This window comes from Polyergus mexicanus, unplaced genomic scaffold, assembly GCF_030449975.1.
Source record: "Polyergus mexicanus isolate NDT 795.1 unplaced genomic scaffold, iyPolMexi1.0 SCAF_8, whole genome shotgun sequence".
Taxonomy (NCBI): domain Eukaryota; kingdom Metazoa; phylum Arthropoda; class Insecta; order Hymenoptera; family Formicidae; genus Polyergus; species Polyergus mexicanus.
The window spans coordinates 8,453,813-8,476,319 of record NW_027223328.1 but is presented as its reverse complement, the minus strand read 5'-3'; the positions used below and the strand labels follow the sequence as shown (position 1 = coordinate 8,476,319).

General features: G+C 34.3%; 1 protein-coding gene across 6 annotated transcripts; it reads left to right on the top strand.

The window, feature by feature from the left end:
• Positions 1 to 65: 65 nt before the first annotated feature.
• Acsl (Acyl-CoA synthetase long-chain) lies at positions 66 to 22,506 on the top strand. 6 transcript variants are annotated; one of them, XM_070299930.1, is made up of 9 exons: positions 66 to 246; positions 12,807 to 12,919; positions 17,201 to 17,555; positions 17,796 to 18,164; positions 18,566 to 18,961; positions 19,094 to 19,406; positions 19,486 to 19,749; positions 19,859 to 20,134; positions 20,221 to 22,506. In XM_070299930.1, the coding sequence occupies exons 2-9, from the start codon at positions 12,900 to 12,902 to the stop codon at positions 20,373 to 20,375; spliced, it is 2,148 nt and encodes a 715-aa protein (XP_070156031.1). In that variant the 5' UTR covers positions 66 to 246; positions 12,807 to 12,899; the 3' UTR covers positions 20,376 to 22,506. The 6 variants fall into 6 exon arrangements, with proteins under 6 accessions (XP_070156031.1, XP_070156034.1, XP_070156033.1 ...); XM_070299932.1 differs by lacking the exon at positions 66 to 246 and adding an exon at positions 1,704 to 2,228; XM_070299931.1 differs by lacking the exon at positions 66 to 246 and adding an exon at positions 3,325 to 4,085.
• Position 22,507: the final 1 nt, after the last annotated feature.

Here is a 22,507-nt window from a genome sequence, read left to right as displayed (position 1 = left end):
TATCCCCGCCCGCGACGGCTCGCCGTCCGATTGGTCCACGCGCAGGCCGGCTGTCTATATCGAGATCCGCGCACCGGCTGCCCCCGAGTCGAATCCGTGCATAAGCTCGAGTATACGACGTGTGATGCAACGTGACACATAGCGAGTTTCGTCTGACAACGTACGCGAATAATATACTGTATGCGCGACGCGACCGATTGAAAGCGAACAGTTTATGGTGAGCGCCGTCCTTTAAACAAATCTAAGGTACGTAAGAGGTCCCCCTCTCTTTCCCCCCGTTTCGAAAGTTGAAGTAACAACGCGCGTAGAGAGATTGCAATTTGTTGCGATCGTCGTTTCGCGCGATATTAAATGAGTATGAAAGCGGTGAAAGTATTGATACGATTTCATTTGACACGTGCTCTTAATTCGTCTACTAACGTGATATTAAAATCGCGATGCTCTCTGGGAAGATTTCACGTTTTCGCGAAGGGTAAGAGCAGATCTCGATTTAGAGAGATTAGTATTTATCGATGGCGCGCACAAGATATCGTGTATGAAATGCGTGAAAAAAAGTGAATCGTATATCGATCATTGTAAGTTTATTTATATATATATATATAGAGTAGTTATAGTGCTCCCTTGAAGTTCGCGATTATTAGGGCGTATAAGGAATGGATTATCGATATATACACCTGTGTAAAATTGTTTAAATTGTCTTAATCGTAAACAGTGACACGCGCATAAGTATTCCTACTTTTTTCAAGAGCATCATTTTTTCTTAAAGATTTTTCGCGAGATTGCTTATGATACGTCCGCGTATTCACGACGTACAGTATTTTCCGAACACGTGCCTTCGGGCGCCGCTTAACTAACACGTGTGCAGCTTCCTAAGTGAGCGTAATACGATTCGCAAAGTGATCGAGCGATACAGCTGATTGTGAGAGAAGGAAAACTGACGACTTATATATTTGTTGCTGATCGATAACGTGCATATTATAATGCTGACGCAGGTAGAAATTTTAGATTTACATGACAGCGCGTTATTAATGTATCTCATTCCTTTCATAGAATCCTTAATCATTTATCATATTAAATATCATTCGAAAAGAAATGATTGCGAGGAATAAATGAATCGCTCTCGCCTTTCTTGTCCGCATTTCTTCCACTCAATCTTTTAGGCGAAAGTATTACTTAGAATTTATTCATTTAACGAATTCGAATGTATAAGTAAAGATAATATTAATCTCTTTTATTTTAAACAGAATTTTTAAATGTCTCGAATCGAACGTTTTTCAATCTTCGTCAATTTACTATTAGCCTAGATATTTTTTTCAGATATCCTTCAAAATATCAAGTCAGTCTCGTGCAGGCGCGAGGCGCGTGATATCATTGTTGTGTTTCGCGTTGAACGTATCACGTTCACTTACACAATGTATCATGTTTATGTGTATTAACAACTCCGAGAACAAAAGATGTCTTACTGTCTAAAGACATCTAAAAGACGATATGATATTTCTTAACTTGAGATATATCTTTTACGCGTATGTTGTCTGGGAAAGTACTAAACAATTTGTATATGAAATTAACGCGCGCTTCGAAAATAAGTTCGAAGAGAGGATGATAAGAACCAATTAACATTTTCGAATTAATTTTCACGAATTAATCTCTACGAAACATTTTTAATTGAATTTCAATTTGAATCGTTACGTGCTTTAAAAAAAAAAAAAAAAAAAAAAATGAAAAGCGCGGATGGTGTTGTTCGTGAGAGAGGCGCTGCCTAAAGTTTGGAAACTCTTGACCGAGGGCAGCGCGTTTTCCATGCCGACAGGGTACGCTCGTGGCGTCCCATCGATCCCGCTAGTTTCAGGCGGCAAGATGGCCCCGACGTGACGGCGGTGTTGATCTCGGGTCGTCTCGTCTCCCGCACTGGCGTTAGTGCGCGCGTATGTAGTACGTATATACATACGTGTATCCGGGATCACAGTCATACGGTGCGCGCGTGACACGACGTTGGACGTTTATCTGGAGAATGCGATCGGTGCCGCGATGACATCGTGGATCAGCCGTTCGAACGAGTCTTGAGAATACGAAACGGAGCAGGAATCTGAGAGAGAGAGAGAGAGAGAGAGAGAGGGCTGTGGAGGAATTTTCTCTCGAATTGGAAACACGTGGTCACGTTTGACAAAGAGACTCTTTTCACGGTCGTGAAGCTGCACGCGCGACATTCCCTCGATCACGAGAACGACGTAAGCAATGTTTCCTATGATGTGTTAATCGTACATAGAGTGATCCGGGAGGTGAGAAAATATTTTACTTTGCCGATGGAGACTTTGCAGCTAATTTCAAGCGGAAAGTATATATCGTATCGCGATGAGATTCTTGGCGGGGTTATCGAGATGTAATATGAAGGTTTACATATTTAAGGTTATACACACAAGAGGTATGCGCAGCAGATTTCACGTCTAATCGTTTATTATGATCATTAAATAGAAATTATATGGATTAAACGGAATTATATAGGTTATATTGATATGTAGCTGCTCTCGTGTTCTCTGATACCTATATAAACGTAATGCGTAATCGTTGCAAATTACTGGCTTCGTTATCATCGTTAGGACCGTAACATTGAACTGAATATATACGTTGAGAGACATAAATCACAGCGCAATCAAACGTATGACGATCTTCGCGAAGTAGTCAGATGGTAATGTAAATTAATATATCTTGTCTTACTTTGACATCTTCGTAAAACGTCTCGTTGATTATCGAGACGCTTACGTAATATTTACATAACACAATTTTTAATTTAATTAGCTGTCCCGGATGCACCGGCAAGGTATCTGCATCTCCTCCTGAATCACTCTCGCTATGTTACACGAGAAACGACGACGTTAAGCCGGACGAGCAAACCGTCACTCGGATTACTCCGACTCTTTTAGCGTAGCGCGATATTATTGGTACTCGCTGCGCGCGCAATTGGACTTGTCAATTTAAATTGTCGGGACGTGGAGCACGCCGGAACATCGAGCTCCGACTGCGAGGATAGTCAGGCGCTGACCTGGTTTTACGGCCCCGATGTTACATACGTGTATACTAACGTTAATTTGCGTTAGATCATTCATTATTCGCAATTCGTGATGTTCGATTTTGGCATCGCGCCGCGCGATAGCTGGTGTCCGATCGACGAATCCAAACCACGTGTTACGCTTTTAGATGTACCGTGTTCGCAAGAGCATAGAGCAAAGTCCTCGTTGACCTTGCGATAAACCGTTATTACTTTAACGAGATAAACCTCGTATTTATTTTCTAATGATATACATCAAATAAATCGTTGTGTATCGAGTAATTGATATCACGGTATGATTAAAAGAGCAGCGTGCTTATTCAGAGAGATTACTTTGAGCCTCGGTCAAAGGATACGAAGTGATAAAGCACGCGTAACTATTGAAAGAACTTTATCCGAGCTATCGCTCGTAGATGTCCTCGATAAAGCGTTGTTGAACGTTGTGTCGAGTTCTGCGAGTGATTTTTCTCAACGTTATAATCCGCTCCGAATAACTGTTCGGTGTAACGGGTATATCAATTCCATCACCTCCGATCGCGTGGCATCGCTTTATCGAATGATTCCAAATGAGGTCCACGCGCGCACGCCGGGTTCGCGATCAAAGATCAAAGGTACGTGTATACATAGAGTCGAGAGTGTCACGGGCCCGTGCGATTCGCGGCGCTGGCGTGACACAGTCGTTCATTGACCGTCCCGAGACGCGCTGCTATTCCGTCCTCTCTCTATCTTTCTATCCGTCGTCTCTCTTCTTTCTCCCTTTTACCCTACATTATCAATTATCCGTCTACTCTTACGCGTCGTTTACGCACTCGCGCGCGAGCGAAAGAAACGTGCGCCCCGAGTAGCGAGCACATGAGACGCGCGCGCATACTCACATCCACATACCATTCTTGACCCTTGAATCGCGCATAGTGATAATTTCCTCTCTCGCGATCGCGGTGGGAAAAGCGAGCGAGCGGCAGTCGGCTGGAAGCGACAGCGGTCTCGGCAAGCAGGAAGGCGCGAAGGGGGAATCAACCGTTGCGTTGCTACTCGCAAGGTAAGCGACGATGGCTCGATGTTGCTGTTGCCGGTCTGGTTCATCGCCAATTTGTTAGCAGATCTTGTGTTAGAATCCCGGGACTTGTCCTCGTCGCGCGTTCTCCTTTTAATCCTTAAAAAAAAAAAAAAAAGAGATGTTCCAAATGTCTAACATTATATATGTAAAATTATATAAAATAATGCGAATGTTAGACAAAAAGGCTTGGTATCTTTATTGTAGCGAACTTATCGTAAAGTTTGATAAATAAGATGGCTGGCATGACATTTCGCAATTCTGTTCATTGATAAAGATTCATCGATCGTACGATCTCGCTCGATGTCGACTAAAATTTTCGTGAAAATTAACGCGCTGCCTTTATTCCCACTTTATTCGCAGAGATTGATAGCGCAGATTTCGCTGATATCAAGCGGAAGCGTAACCATAACGTTTCCTCGAAAATTTCCTTCGGAGTCATCCTTCGACGCGCGATTCGCCGGTTTTTTTCCTTTCTGCATCACGCGTCAACGTTTCGCGCGACGATTATTGAAATAAACTGTCAGTTTTCCGAAGGACTCGACTCATGGAGGAATTACGTTGAACGTGATGAACCAACCGAGGTAACTCACGATCGGGAACGTTTTTATCGAAATTGTCGATTTCGCAAATTTGCTGATATTCGATAAGATCAGCGACGATCGTATTGATCGTATTGATCATATTGATCGCTTTTATCAACGATCAGAAAAATTACGCAAACGGAAATGACATTTGATTATTTATTCAATCTGTTACGTTTTCTTTTTAAATGTATGCCAAAATGAGTAGGTAATGCCAGTATGAGATCGTTAAACTTAAGATTCCATGCGTTTTTATCTGACATCACTCTCATTATTTTACGATGTTACATATTTATAATATATAATTTATAAAATATTTTTTGTAATCAAGACATAAGCGTAAATTAATGGGAAATTGGTTTTGCATCTGATTTAGCAAATTATATTTCTGCACATAGTAACCATGAAATAATTTTTTTAACATTCTACGCAAAAACGTAACTGTGATTAATTGTCAGAATAATATATTTCGAGTCTCTTTATTGCTTTCAACAAGCACGTGGCAAATCGCAGGTAGTTTTTTTTATCATTATTAGCAAAAAAACTTTTTTTTAATATACATATATGTGCGTAAAGAAAAAGATCAATTTTAATCAACACATAATTCAGTTATTTTTTAATTTTTTTCAAAGAGAGTTATTGGTAAAAAAATATATTTATATTACAAATATATTTATATTTGTTCAATTTTATATTTGTTTAATCTTATAATTCTTGTTACATTTTTTTAGCGATGAAATAATTTTCATCTATATTTTTTATGTTAGTGTTAAATGGAGAAATATTCAACCTTATAGTCAATTATTAAAATATTATTGATATTCTCTGAATATTATTTTTATATAAAAATGATTATTTCGTTTTAAAGGGCTACGACAAAATCACCACCTTTGCCACGTCTGAATATATATATATATATATATATATATATATATATATATATATATATATATATATATATATATGACAGTGTAGAGAAGATGTAATAATATGTTGATCTTCAGCTAGGAATGGTTATAGACCCCAGTAAATACTACATCTGGTATATTAATTATTTTTTTATTGATTATTTTCGATGAATTTCGAATGATCGATGATTAACGATCGCGATTCTCTTTACGATGTCGATTTGCTGAACAACATATTCCTAAAAGATTGGTTTCTTTATAAATTAAGTGAGGATATACCCGATAAGGATTATTAACGAAGCCGTCGAGCATCTTGCTCGATTGGTCGCAGCTGCAATTTGCAAGCTCGAGAATGATGCATAACGTATTCGTGTCAGACGGGACGTGGACGATCGGCTAGACGGAAACAATCCGTAAAGTAGTACATGGTGGTTTCATCATTGACCGCGCGCGAGGTTATTAATAATGTCGATGTAGCGTGAAATCTTCCCCCTCGCGTGGTCCCTCTTTCAGTTCTCTTCCGCTCTCGCGGCGGTTTTTTTTTTTTTTTTTTTTTTTTATCGATGCAAATGCATAGGATTAAAATTACTCGTCTTAGAATTCGGCAAACGTATAATTTGCGAAATTGCGTACAAATTCATATGATCAAAATCGATACATTGTAACTTTGCTTCGATTTAGATCAGGGGTACGTACTTTACGCGATAATTCTTGATTAATATTCCTTAATTTCTTTTCAACGGGGCGATTTATATTGATGTCACGGACAATCTAAATTAAAAATTACGATATTGTTTCTATTTTCAATTTATTCGTGGCCGGAAAGGATTAATATATGACTTTACTACGCTCTATGTATGATTAATTATTTAATATATATATATATATATTTTTTTTTTAATTATGAGTTCTTTTGTATAAGAAACACGCGTCTACTTTCGTTTAAATCGATGTCACTAATGTTACGTAACGAAAATCTTTGCAAAGAAAATATGAGTTTTCTCTGAAAATCTCAAAGTGACAAGTAATACTAACGTAGTTAGTTACTCGTTAGTTACTCGTAGTAACTAACGAGTAATACTAATCATTATTCAAATGAAATCAGAGGCATTATTTCTCTTAGATATAAATTCGTAATTATATTTCGGAAATTTATACAGGATCTATTTTGTACTTATAAGATTACATATTGTCATAGTGTTTCTCTGGATCGCGAGTCTTATCACGTTGATCATCTTGTTACGCAAAGAATAATTGAATAAGGGATAATTTCTAACAAATTCTAAACTAAGTTTCTAAACTCGTGTATGTTCGTACAATCTTACGAACTTCGCTACGACACCTTTCGTAATAGAAGACCACTTTTTTTTTTTTTTTTATTTCGTCTCTTCATTCTTCTTCTAACCGCCAAGTTGTTTTTCTAACCGGCATTTATTTATAAGAGGTCTATCTGTGGCATTGAACGCGATCTTTGTCCGGCCTTGTGTGTATCGTGATTCGATCGATCAGTAAATTAAAGTGTATATGAAATCCGAGGGATGTCTTTATTTGCCGAGCCTAACAATTGATCCAAATACACTGCACAACAATTGAGTTTGCAAACTACGTTACGTGTCGAATTACATAAATGTTTACGCCGCGCCGAGTCTCTCGCGAAGAATATTCTTTCGTTTTATCGCTGTCGGGAATCAACGCGGATAATTTGCATTAAATGACTTAATTAATTCATTGCGTTTTATAGTATCGCCAGTTATGTTCGCGACCTTTGATACGCGCGAATATAATAAACTTACGTAACAATTCGTTGCAGAATAACTTACACTAAAAATTAAGTATCTAATTATAATTGATAGAAATTAAAACGTGTGACCATTATCTTGAATAATTGTTTGATCTTTATATCAGTATAATTTTCAATTTTAACGATTGGTTATTCATTTAATTTTGTGGTTGGACTGTTGTAAACTTATCCAACAAATAAAAAATTAACATATTTAAAATAGATATATTCTATTTTAAAACTTATCGTTGCCCCATTTGTATCGCTTCCGAATATTACTGTGTTCTTTTTATTAATATTTAATTCGTATAATTTGTAAAACTGAAACTCTCTAAGGTTCGCATAAATAGTTCTTCCATCGTACTTTTAAGGATATTGATCATTCATCATAAATATGTACTCTCACACAGCTAGTAGTATTGATATAAATTTTAGAATTTCTTTTTACATAATTGGTAATATAATCGATCATTTCAATGTCCAAAATTTTTTTATTGCTTATTGATCGCGCGACGAAATAAGAATGCTTAAGGAATGATTAATTGACAAGGTAATGTTCTTTTAATTTGCTATTGAAAATATTTAAGTGAAATTACATAGATAAAAAAATGTTTTAATATAAATATGGTTTATAAACATAATTTATCATTTTAATAATGCTACAGTAAAATAGTGTTTTAATATAGAAATTTTAAGATAAGTTTAATCGTTATTTACGCATGGATAAATTGTAATTATGTAAAAATGTAGAGCCTTGTTTTTTTCTTCATTTACATAGATAAAAATGTCATAAAATAATTATTATGTTTTTTTTTTTTACATCTTATGGATATATAATTAATCAATATTTTTTAACACGTCTTTCGGACTCGACTCATAATTATTCAAATATTCCCAAAAATGCATAATTTTGTTTGCATGTATATTCACATGCATGTATAATTTTTTAATATACGGTGTTAAATTCAGCATTGTATATAATGAGTGAGAATATCGAGAAGTTGTTACAACCGTCTTATTGCTAGTCAGTACAAAGTTTACGTATCATTCAGAGCTGACTGCGAATTATCAGATAAGATAAATAGTCATTTTATACGCAGATATGCGCCGATATCAAGTCGTATAAGAAAAATGGATCATTTAAATATTCATGTACATAGGAAACATGTTGAAAAACATATGCGTGTAATTTATATTTTAAAAATAATTATTTTTATACAATAAAATATTTGGAATATTTTGTTTTAGAAATTACGTTTATCTTGTGTTATAAAAACGAATTAAAAAAAAAAAAAAAAAAAAATCTAATATTCTCTTGATTTATGAAAATTAGATATTGTTAGGAATATAAGTGAGGATATTCCTAAATATCCATATTTCTTGAATAGTCATATTCTTCTTATGGCTGTGTTTTATTATGAAACACGAGCGTTCAGGCTATCGTGTTCGATTTGGGTTAAGCTAGAATCAGAAGCTCGTCAATACGGCATCGAATTACCTTGCATATATGATTGTGTCACGTTCGTTAAATGCGTTACGCAGGAGGGGTCATTCTTCTATCGCGGATACGAATGTGCATCGCGACTTATATATCTCTATAAATTTGTGATGGACGTATGTGTTTGTAAATTGGGTCAATGGTTGCAAGCACTCATTTTGTTAAACTAAACCGACCAAGATTGATATTCGTCGATACGTTACGTAGGAATGTAAAGACCAACATTTCTTGGTTGTAAAAATGAAACAGTACATGCTTGCGATTATGGGCATAAAAAAAGATATGAATCGAAAATTTTGATCATTTAGAGAAAAATTCATCATCGCGCTAAAAAAAGATTTAAGTAAAATCTATGAGGTAAATAAAATAATTTTATAAGAAAATAATTATCTATAATATAGATAAATAATTTTATAAAGAAATAATTATACACACGCTAATGAGATCTTCAAGTTTGATAATTTGTAAAAATTAATGAATTGACGAAATATATACGAAAGCATAAGTCATTTTCTTTCTAAATATCTTTAAATATTAAAACATACACAGAGATATTTGTATAATCTTCGCTCTCTATAGATAATTTGTTTAATTATTTTATAAAATTTATAAAAAAATATATCTAGCTATGTAGTTTAGCATGTATTCATATATTCTTATATACGCAGTCATGTGATTACAATATGAATGATATACAAACATGTTTGCTATCGAGTAAAACATTCTTTGATTAATTGTAAGCTCGCGTTACATGTAAAGTATATACTTTTTCTTCGAAAGAATAATACAATGACATCGCGGCATGCGTACGCTACGAGGAATATCAAATTAAAATAAACAGTTATTATTCACGCGTCGGCTTTAAATGTTCGATAATTTATAAACACTAAGCGTTAATAGTGTAATCAATCGCGACCTATCGCGAGCATTCGTCGTCGTGATGACACCGCGATGTCACGAACGAAGGTTGCCGCTACGAATGCAAGTAGTGACGCAACATCTGGAATAATGCCAGTGTACGGATCTTTATCGGTATACGACGTCTTTTTCCTCTATACGCCTCTCTTCGTAAACATTCCCTCATGTAGAATTGCACTTTAGACTCGCAGATAAGAGCGACCCATAGAGCAATGATTATGAGAGGAAAAAAAAAGACGTAAAGGCACGTAATAATGGCACCTTAAAAAATTCTTATTGTGCAGGAATCTGATTAGTCAATGCTTCGCAATTATTTATTTTATTCATCAGATATTAATTTGATTACGATGCGAATTGATGATGACACATTGTTATAATTAACTTGTGGCAAGTATATACGCGCATTTCTCGTATCAGCAGTTTTTTCTTTTTTTTTTTTAAGCGTTCTACAAATACATTTGATTGATATTTTTTGTTGTTTATTCTTCAAGGTGGCAAATGAAGCGTAGCTGCGCAATTTTTAAGGTCATGGCACGTTCAAAGATATAGCATATATTTAATATTCAAATTCTTGTCTGTATCTTTATTGAGAAATGTATTTAAGGGGAGGCATACTCGTTTGAACCTTTGAAAAATGAGTACATCTTTTAGATTTTTTGCAGCACAACGATTTGATAAGAAGCTTTTTTTTATAATATTAATACAATTTTTTTTTTTTTTTTTTTTTTTTTTTTTTTTTTTTTTTTTTTTGGTTATACGAATATTTGCAGAGTTTCTCCAATTTTAGGTGGTTGCGCGGTGTGCATAAAAAGGTTTGTTTATCTGTTTATCATATGCGAAATAAAAAAACCAAGTTTTTTTAAATTAAACATATTAATAGCTATCTGTTATCCAAGCATTTTTTCAAAATTTAAAAAAATAAAAAATGGCATGTTGAAAAAGTTTCGTTTTTTTTTAACAAAAAGATCATTTTGTTTATAACAAAAAATAGGGAAGTGGATTTAAAAAAGGTTTCGTTAACAGATGCGGAATCTTATTAGGAACTCGCATGCAAAAGTTAAAGTCAATCCGAACATAAATATAAATATCTGCATAAATATTCGCATAACTTTGAAAAAAAAATTTATTTTAGGTTGAGAATTTTTATTTAAGTAATTTTTTTTTAATAATATTGTATTAATATTTAAAAAAAAAAAGTTTTTATCAAGTCTTTGCGCTGCTAAAAAATCTAGAAATTGTATTCGTCTTTCGAGAGTTTAAACGGGTATGCCACCTCAATGAAGAAATATATTGAATGAATTATGTATGTGAAAAATGTTTATTTCTGATTATCAAGATATATCACTACGGAAGAAATTGATATATTTCATATATGTTGTTCATACAATAAACTTTTTTGTACCATCCATCAATGGATAGTTATCTATGTCAAGGAATAACTGCGAACTTTGAATTTTAAATCTTATAAAACAGGTTGAGCAAGGTTCGCATTTCTGTATTATTTACGTATAACGTTTTTTTTTTTTTTAATGTTTAGTCAGTGTTATTCGATACGGTAAAACATTGATATATAAGACAATATAAAAACATTGATGAGAACAAAGTGTGAAATATTATATTGCAGAAAAAAGATGTTTTACACTTGTTTACATATTTCGTCACATTATTTTTCGCATTTCATCGTCGATACGATATCTTTCATTTTGTTGATATTTGTCTTTGAATAAAGAAGCACACGCGAAACAAGAAAATTATAAATTTATTTATTCATAAGGGCAATCGGATGCTTCTCGCGCTTTTTCGTGTAACAAAGGTCAAAATTGATCAATTTAGGTTGATCGATCGAGCATTGATGCTATTAGCGCAGGAAAAGTCACGTCTAAACTTCATACATACACTTCTATCCCCTAAATAAAGTCGATAACAATAGCGCGAAACTTATTGTTAAATCGCGAAAACTCTCTGGCTGTCTCCGTCGAATAACTGACTGCGCTCGCGCTCGCGTTCGCGTTTCCATTGCATGCAATGCATTCTGTCATGCATTGACGCGTGTACGCGTATATCGGGGTTAAAGTGCATTTGACCGTGTGCAGTTGCCGCTTGGTTAACGCGATTATAAGGACCGCGACGAGAAAATTGCGGACAACATCGGGGAATTTTTGCTTTCTCAAATAGATCGACAACGCGATGATTTTGCAATGCTGAAAGATCCATTGTCGGGATCGATCTCCATTTTCTTTAAGGACAGGAGAGATCTTTATAAAGTACTGCATACGAGGCGTACGAGATATATATATGCAAACTATAGTCGACTTTTTATTGATTATTTATATGTATACAACTTCTCTGTTGGCATCATTCGTATGTCGCAATCATGTTTTTTTTTACAGAGTAAATGTATATCAGTTATTATTTATGCCGTATTTAGAGTTTTTTTGATACATATACAGGACTTTGGCACATAATATCACGCAATCAAACCTGGTTGTTACATAAATTGTGTTACGTAAATACATTATCCCACGCTTGAGAAGAGATAAGATATTCTTAAGCAGCAAAGATTCAAGCAAACAAAGATGTACGATATTATTGCGTGCTGCAACATGGATATGATAATTAATTATACAAGATCTCATTACTATAAAGAACGAAGCAATGTGTTATATTAATATATAACATTAAAAATAATATTAATATTTGTGAAGGAATAAAATTTCATTTGTGTGTACGCAAGAGATCGCGCGTCTCTTCGCACAAAGATCTTAACCGGGGGGAAGATCCTTACCCCTTAGTGATCGACGAGTGCGTCGATAACGCTGCGATTGTCGTGGATGAAAAGGTAGGGAAGTGATTCCCGGCTCCCTCGACATATCTGCGAGTGACGATCTCGAGGATCTTCACCGCCAAAGTCGAGTGCCATTTCGACGACGAGGAACATGCTTGAATGCACCGCCCCCGCATGCAATCCCGGAGTTGTTGACTAACTTGTATCGATCTTGGGAATGGTTTTTCTTGCAGTGTGTCAATTAATCCGCATCACAGAGAGAGGCACCCAGCCGATAAAGAGTGTCGATCTTGGAATTAGGGGCGACCGGATATAACGCCGCCACCATGATCGTGGACGATAAACAGTGAGTCGGTATAGCGTATAAACGCGTACGGGAAATGCCGTAACTCGTAGATAAATGAGCTTGCACCACTAAAACATCGCATCTCCCTCCGTATTTTTTCTTTGCTGGATTCTTTCACTATCGCTTTACGAGATTTCTCGCCCTTGATCAGGGCGCGATGTCAAATTCGAAGCGCGCTCTACATTAAAAATCAGGAAGGACTTTCCAAAATATATCCGATATATATTAATTGAGTCCTTTAATTTATTTTATCTCGCTGCACGATACTTATTCAATCGTCTTCTATATGTTGCGATTTTATTTACGATATCTAAAAATGCATTTACAACCTCGAATATATCCATCTTCTCTTTATATTTAATTCTCTCGTCGCAATGACACGTTTCGCAAAAATCAGTTGAATAGTTGTATATGTATGTATTAATTGTTTCTCTGTCGCTTCGATTTATATTTATATATCTCTGTCTCTTATTTCTAGCACGATACTTTTATTTTCAACGTTACTAGCATGCGAATCAGAGCTAGAGATATTGTACGATAGTATATTTTATCAAGCACTTCATCTCCATATTGATAGAATAATTTTAATCTCTTACAAATTGAGTATATCACGGAAATCAAGTTGAGAATCACATACGTATGTTGCTACATACAGCATTGAATATGAAATACGTTTCGTGAATACATATGCCTTTTTTATTTCTACTCCAAAAAAAAATATTGCCAGCTATCAAGGATGATCATGAATATGAAGAAGCTTTTTGAGTAATCGATATTATCGCAAAAAATCGATTGTAATCTTTTCTTTGGAATTATTTTATACGATTTTTATTTGCGACAGGTTTTTTTCAATAATGACTATTGAAAAATGTTTTTCGATAATGATCCTTGAGTATAAATAAATCTTAATTTTGCAATCATTTACGTCAAATTTGAATGACTTTTTTACATAGTTTGTAGATTTTATTTATAATTGCATTTCTCTTTCTTATGTCAAAATCTTTGATTTTTTATGATGATTTTTTTATGTGTGCACGTGTTTGAAAATTAGATGTGTTGATCTATATTAGAAAAAAATATATGAAAGTATGTTGATCTACGTCATATTTACATACAACATATATTACAATACAAGGTATAGATTTAGTTCACGTATTGATTTATATTCAAGGAAAAAGCTGAAGTATGATATTTATTTTTAATAGCTTTTCTCTCTGTGTCACACTTTCTCTTTCTTCCTCTCTCTTCTTTTTGTATAAATTTATAATCAATGCGCGATTTATAAGTAATCGTGCATGGTTAGATTGATAATAAGACTCTTCTAGCTTTAACGCTGTTACTGCGTAAACTTTTCCATTCGAATGTCGCGAAAGTAGATAATAGAATAAAATAGAAATAATGATTTCTTAATTTCGCAGGTGAGTAATTAATACTTTTTTATGATATATTGATTTCTCATTATAACGAGAGTTGACTAATGTGCTTTTACTATTGTATGTTTTGCCATTTTGTTCCTAGGATATTTTCACTTTATTCCATTTTATGTTTTTCTCGAACACAAAGTTGCTTTATCATATATAATATATTCATAGATAATTTATAATTTATAATTAGTTAGTTCTTTTTCGTACGTTTTCTCTAAATATTCTTCCAGTCGATCGTATCATAAGAGAAATAAAAAGTTACCGCGATAATCATAATTTTTGTTTGTTTTATCGAATTGCGTGGAAGAGAAAATTATTTCTTGATCGCGGAGAAGAAAATTTTTATTTGGCTGGAATTTTGCCGCGCGGCAAATTGCTGAAAAGATAATCATAAATGTATGTACAAACACAGATAAAAAAAGATGGTCTTTAGCCGTGAGACATTATTGCACATCTGTAGTTTCTCGTCGTCCTCTTTAGATGTTGCGCCTTACGCACGTTGAAGACTCTTTAGATACGCATGTCGGCACAGATAAGACCCCGAAAGACTCAAGTTGGTTCCATTCGTTCGACGCGTGAACTCGCGACGTCCAAAGTCCGCGACGATATTGAAATCTTGATTGCGTGTTTTCTTCTTGGCGTCTTCTTTCCCAATACATACTTCAATCTTAATCATTATACAGGGTAATATAAAATTATTGAATATGTAATTATAATTTAATTATAAATTTTTTATAATAAAATTGTCACATAGTATTATCAGAAAGTAAGAATTTGTTTAACATCTTTCTAAATATTAAGATATATCCGAGACACTTATTATTTTACTTAATATATTGATAAAGCTAAAAATATAATTTGCAGTAAAATATTTGCATTAACAATATATTATTTAGAATATAAACGTAAATATGTCGTAATGCCAATAATATCAAAGTAAAAAATTAATATGATGATAAAGCAATATATATATATATATTAACGCACATTGTGATAATAAAATAACTGCATTAAAATTAATTTTATTTTAAAATTATATTTTTTGTCTATACAAATAATTCTTTTTTTGACGAAAATGTAAAATTTGATTTATTTGAATTATTTTTTATATACGTTCGACGCTTATAATTTCTATAAAAGACGCGACAGAGCTTCGTCTATTTGCCATTCGAAGTCGAACCATAGAAAAACTCAATGTGTATATAATCACAATTATTGACATAACTTGTGTTTATTTGATTTATATAGTACTCATACCAAGTATGTACGATCACAAGTGGCATGGTACTGTCTAGTCGACACATACGATTAATAACAAACAGAATTGAAAGAAAATCGATTAATAATTGTAGTGTAGCATACAACATGGCTACTGACGTAACTGCACTTTGCATAAGTGCCATGTAAAGTTCAGGGATGATCGGTATATTGCGCAAATACTAGATATAGCGCGATCAGAATAATAAAGTGAAAAGGGATCAACGGAATCTATATGCGAGTCCATTGATTTAAATTTACTTTAGCGTAAAATAATATTTTATCACAACTGTGACACTCGATATGGTGAAATTTTGATTAAAAGCTGCTTGACATAATATTCTTTACTCTTTCTTTCTTTTTTCATATAATATAATAAAAGTAATTCGCAGTCTCCTTCAATATCTGTATATTACAAGGCAATTATCCGCAACGTTAATATAAATTTACGTAGCTATATAAATTATTTGATAAATTAAGAAAGATTAAGAGTTATATAAATTTTCTTGTAATTTTTTTCTGCTAAAATATCATCTCTTGTAGCGCACATAAAAATATTTTTTATATGTTAATGAACATATTAATGTTTAAACGTAATATCAAGAAATTTTATACCATCATGAATATATTATTCTCGAAATACATGAAATATTTCCTCTTCACTCAGCAGACTGGAAATCGATCGTCAATATATTCAATTATAAACAAGATATACAGTTGAATGGTTTTTGATTTCGATTAAATGAAAATATTATTTTTTTATTGGTATATAACATAGCAACAGTACAGTGTTCTAATACTTCGAAGAGAGATTTACTAGAGAAATTGAACTAATGTTGATTTAATTACACATCTTCCTAGTTAAGTTTTTCGTTAATTAAGAAAATAAATTTATAATTATATATGCTTCGATGATTTGTTATTTTTATCACTTTATCAATCTTATTGTATGGACATATTGTCATCTGTATCTACTTAAGTAAAATCTTCTTTCTTTCGCGCATCCAGCATGATAAATATTGCATCTATGTAGTTATTCTATGTAAGATAGATAAAAAAAGGGCCAATTGTTTAACAAAAATTTCCAAGGAAATTAATCCCGTTGATATTAATTATTGCTTATCGGTCTGACATATATCATATTATTTTATTATTGATATGAATTATAATATATTTGCACGATGCATGACTCCGACCGATAGTCTTTACTCTATTTACGCTTCGATACTGCACATGTAGCGTATGCAAATAAAAACTTGCCTGATATAAATAATCGAAAGATATATTGCACCACACACCTGATAAGAGAATTTCGTGAGAATATAGATAATTAATACTCGAACTTACTCTTTCTGCAAAAATTACAAAGTATTGCGACCGAATATAAATTATAAAATTTACGTTATACATGCTTCCTCTTTTTTTAAGAGATCCGAAATTAAGAGTTTATTTGTTAGTTTATTTATTAATCGCAGATTTTCGCACTTGTTATCATCTTTTTGCGTTCAATTTTCACAAACGCTAAATATTAAGGTTTGAGAGACATTAACATAAAAATATCTAAGTAGAAATATTTAAATGGTTCCTTTTTATATATCAGGGAAATGGAAAGCTTCTGGATCAGCAGCGCGATCCATGCGATCAAGGCTCTATCGTATGTGTACGACTTGTTGACGTTCCCCGTGTATCTCATACTTCAGCGACCCTGGGAAAAGCGCAAGGCGTCTAGGAGGATCAAGGCTCGTCCGATCTCCAAGGATGATTATCAGGTCACTTACAGAAGCGTTGACTCCCCGGGATCGATGCACATCGTGCTCGAGCGTGAAAAGGTCGACACTTTGGAAAAAGTACTTCTTTGGGTTGTCAAGATGCACGGTCATAAGAGGTGTCTTGGCACTAGGCAAATCTTGGCAGAGGAGGATGAGCCTCAACCTAACGGTAGAATCTTCAAGAAGGTGAGACACTCGGATGAAAAAGCGAATAAGTATAATTTTTTTTATAGAAAGTATTTTTCATTTCTTGTCGACTATGACCATAATAAGATATTAAAGATTTTATATAAGATTGAAGAAATCTCAATAAAAGAGGAATTCTTAGAACAAATCAATTATATGTGTCATTATTGGTGCTTGATTAACAACATTAGCGTTGAAGGGAGACTAATTCTGTATCGTGAAATTCCATTTGTTTTGTAGTATAAAATGGGAGAGTACAAATGGAAGTCTTTCAACGAGGTCGACAAGTTGGCTGTTTCCTTTGGCCGAGGTTTGATGGAGCTGGGTATAAAGCCACGCAAGAACGTCGTTATCTTCGCTGAGACAAGAGCGGAATGGATGATTGCTGCACACGCATGTTTTAAGCAGAATTTCACGGTGGTGACAATTTATGCGACCTTGGGTGATGAAGCCATCGCTCACGGTATTAACGAAACCGAGGTGGACACTGTCATTACTAGTCATGATCTTTTGCCAAAATTCAAGCGGCTGCTGGAAATGGTGCCGCAGGTCAAGACGATTATTTACATGGAGGATCAACTTAAATCAACTGAAACCAAAGGCTACAAGGTAGATAGATTTGATAAAACGTTAAATAAAAATTAGCATTTAAATGAATTTACGCGTTAAATTATGAATATAAAAAGTTTAAATTTCTTTCTAAACAGTGACATAATAGTGTCAACGCCAGAATAGCATTATTTGCGAAAAATATTATTAATTCAAATAATTAATTATTCAAATGCATCATTCGAAAATATACCGGATCAGACGGTAATATTTCATTCTGAAAGTTTGTATTCGCCTAATGGCTATGGCATTGACTATGATTGACTATCATTATGTCATTTACGTTTCACGTAATCATCGATAATATTATACTACAATTTATGACTAGTGCGATTTATGATGTTATTTTCCTATTTTCTCTTTTTTTTAAATATTGTTCATTGTTTGTTTTTATATTTTAGGATGGAGTGCGGCTGGTACCCTTCTCCGAGGTCGTCAAAATGGGCAATGTTTCGAACTTGAGCGGTAATTCGCCAAAAAGCGATGACACGGCCATAATTATGTATACATCGGGTTCGACCGGAGTACCTAAAGGCGTGATTCTCTCTCATAAAAATATCATAAGCACTCTGAAAGCGTTCTGCGATGCGGTACAGATCAGATCGGACGACGTTTTTCTCGGTTTCTTGCCTTTGGCTCACGTCTTTGAACTTTTGGCCGAGAGCGTATGTCTTCTGAACGGAGTACCCATTGGTTATAGCTCGCCGCTTACACTGATTGACTCGAGTAGCAAAATTCAGAGGGGATCAAAGGGTGATGCCTCCGTCCTACATCCAACTTGTTTAACTGCAGTACCGGTGAGTATGTTTGCACATTTTTATTATTTCCATTTATCTGCAGCTTTTTATCTTATTTTGATATAAGTACACAAAAAAAATGTTAACCAAACAAACATAATATATATTGTGATAAATATAAAATTGTTTTAGCTTATTCTCGATCGCATCTCCAAAGGAATAAACGACAAAGTGAAGAAGTCTGGTCCGTTTAGGCAAGCCATCTTCAATTTTGCGTACGAATATAAGCTGAAGTGGACAAAGCGGGGCTATGAAACACCTCTCTTCGACAAGTATATTTTTGGAGCTGCGAAGCAAGTGCTCGGTGGTCACATTAGGCTTGTTCTTAGCGGAGGCGCTCCGCTTAGTCCAGACACTCATAATCAAGTAAAACTTTGTCTGTGCGTTACCGTAACTCAAGGATATGGTCTCACGGAAACGACTTCTTGCGCAACTGTTATGGATAGTACGTATTCTCAGTCTCTCAAGTATCAAAAAACGTATTCGTGCATCCTTCATTTTTATTCTTTATCCTTCGCTTTCAGTGCATGATAGAACTACCGGCAGAGTTGGAGCACCAACCACAGTTTGCGATATCCGTTTGGAGAATTGGGAAGAAGCCGGTTATCGAGTTACAGATCATCCGCATCCCAGAGGAGAAATTGTGATCGGTGGCGACATTGTTTCCGCGGGTTACTATAAACTGCCGGATAAAACGAAGCAGGACTTCTTTCAAGAAGACGGTAAACAATGGTTTCGAACAGGCGATATCGGCGAGTTTTATTCGGATGGTTCTATCAAGATTATCGGTATGTCGCGAAAGCTATGTTGCAGTATAAAATTTTTTCATTTCTGTAAGGCGATTTTTACATATATTAATTACTATTTCGATATTTCCTTATAATGGATATCTTACAGACCGGAAAAAGGATCTGGTTAAACTACAACTCGGCGAATACGTTTCCTTGGGTAAAGTAGAGTCCGAATTGAAGACTTGTCCCGTTGTGGAAAACATTTGTGTCTACGGAGATGCGAATAAAGCATATACTGTGGCGCTAGTCGTACCTAACCAACAATATTTGGAGGAAATCGCCACAAATCACGGTATAACCGGAAAGAGTCTTGAGGAACTCTGCAACGATCCACAAATCGAGAAAGCGGTACTTCAAGAACTTGTTGAGCAAGCGAAGAAACGTAAGTTTCTATTTATTTATTATCATTATTCTCGTGCTCTCTATTATTAGTAGTTTCTTATCGCTGAACGTTGTTACTGTTTGCAGGTAAACTCCAAACATTCGAAATACCCGGCGCAGTAAAACTGTGCGCAGAACAATGGTCTCCCGACATGGGTTTGGTAACCGCTGCATTTAAACTCAAGAGGAAAGCGGTTCAAGACCGTTATCAACACGAAATTAACAGAATGTATGCCTCGTGATGTTCCGCCATAGGGTGCACCAAGTGCTGCGCGTAATAATGGGGATCTAAACCTAAGAAAATCACCTTGTCCACAGTAGACGATACCTCGATAATCCTCAGATACATATAAAAAGGTATGTCGTAAGCTCATGTCACATGCCGATTACACGATACGTGGCAGGCTCATGATATTCGTGCGTGCAATCGTAGAGAATTCCGATCCATCGACATTTGATAGATCAGTTATTGTCAACAGAATCAAGAAAGTCGTTTGGAATGCGCCGAGATCTTTCGATCCGAAAATGAAAGTATCATCTCTCGCATTTCTTCGTTGGGTCTTCCGACAAATGTGTAACAAATTTTTCGCAACTTTTCATTGATATCGATTGTCATGCAAGTTGAATATTCTACTTTGTGAAGTAGAGTGGCGGAAATCAATCCAAAGGTGATAGAATTTTGTACCATCAGGTATCAATTACGTGCGCATTTTATCGAAAACAGATCGATACTATTAAGTCATATTGTAGCGATGTTGATGAAAAACAAATAAATGCTGCAAGATGACTGTTTTGTTAGGAAAATCACCGTCGTCTCCTATTCCTTTTGCCTTGATATTGATTATTTTTAATTATCTCAAATTCGTTGTGCCTATATCGCAATAGTGCACCTAATTGTTAGTATGTTAATGGGCCAGTGATAATATTTTTGCGAGCGAGCTAATTTGCATAAGTTCACAATTCGTACGGTGTACTTATTTTAAGTATTATTCAAAATCATCGAGTTCGATCTTGGAAATGTATATTTTGGAAGAGATCTTCTCCGAGCTACTTTGCTTTGCAAGTGGTATATATGGCGTGTGTATATATAGAGGAGAAATGAAGAAATGAAGCTGTTTTTATGTTTGGCAAGTGTTGTAAACTTCAAGAGGTAATTTCAATATAATATATTATGTAAATTAAATTTCTCTCTATCTCATACTACTTTAACATCTTATGCTCCGTCTTATACACGCCTGTGTATAATACGTCGACATATTCTGGCTACTTTTTAAAATATTAATTCAAATATCACAATACTTTTTTCAGCAACAGGATTGTATTTTTGTGTATGTATGTACGAATATATGTATGTAAGTGTGTGTTTGATTCTTTCATTACTATATGCTTGTATGTATATATGTTCATAAGAAAGAGATTAGAAAATACGTACGTGAGCTTATGAAGAAATCATGTTTAAAATTTTTTACTTTTAATTTCCCAATCTGCGCATGTCTCTGGCGGTTCGAATCGTACATTGTATATATATATATGCTGTGTATATATGTGTGTGCGCATGCTGTTTATATATATTCAAATATTTTAAAATATATCTATATAAATATTTTATTATCTAATTTATAAAAATGTGAAATACTTTTCTATCGACAACTAGAAATCAATTCAAAATATATTACGGTTTATTAACTGATTTTTTTTTGTGTGATATATAAATATATATATATGTATGTATGTATGTATGTATGTATAGTACATACGCATATATATATATATATATATATATATGTACAAGATATTATCTTGACATTACAATTAAATTTAATTAATATAATTGTTTAGTATAGTTTATTTGCACGTTCTCGCATATTCTCTCGACGAATGCGAACCGACAGAGAAATTAGCGCATTGTCTAAGAAAATTGTTATCATATATAAGGTCCGATCGCGTAATACATGTAGCATTTAAGTTAATACGTGCGTTCAACATACAGACAGAAGCTTAATGCGTTTTTCGTATATTTTTTTATTCCGTCTTATGGCGGGAGCTACAGTCAGTAGTATAATGGAATAAGGGCACGAAACGATAGGGGTTAATAAGAAGAGCCAATTAAAGGCAGCTCGCACACGATATACTCTTTTGTTTCATTCACCACGAGAGTTCCTGCGATAGTTAAGTGTACGAGAATTGGTACTAATCTCTTATTCGTTATTAAGCGTTGTACATTACTTAGATAGGCATGGTCAATTGTCAGGTGTTATGGCATCACCAAAATATATATAATTATTATATTAATATTATTGGTAGCATTATTATTACTATCATTTGGAAATAATGATTTACAAAATAAATGTACAAAGCTGTATATCACACTGAC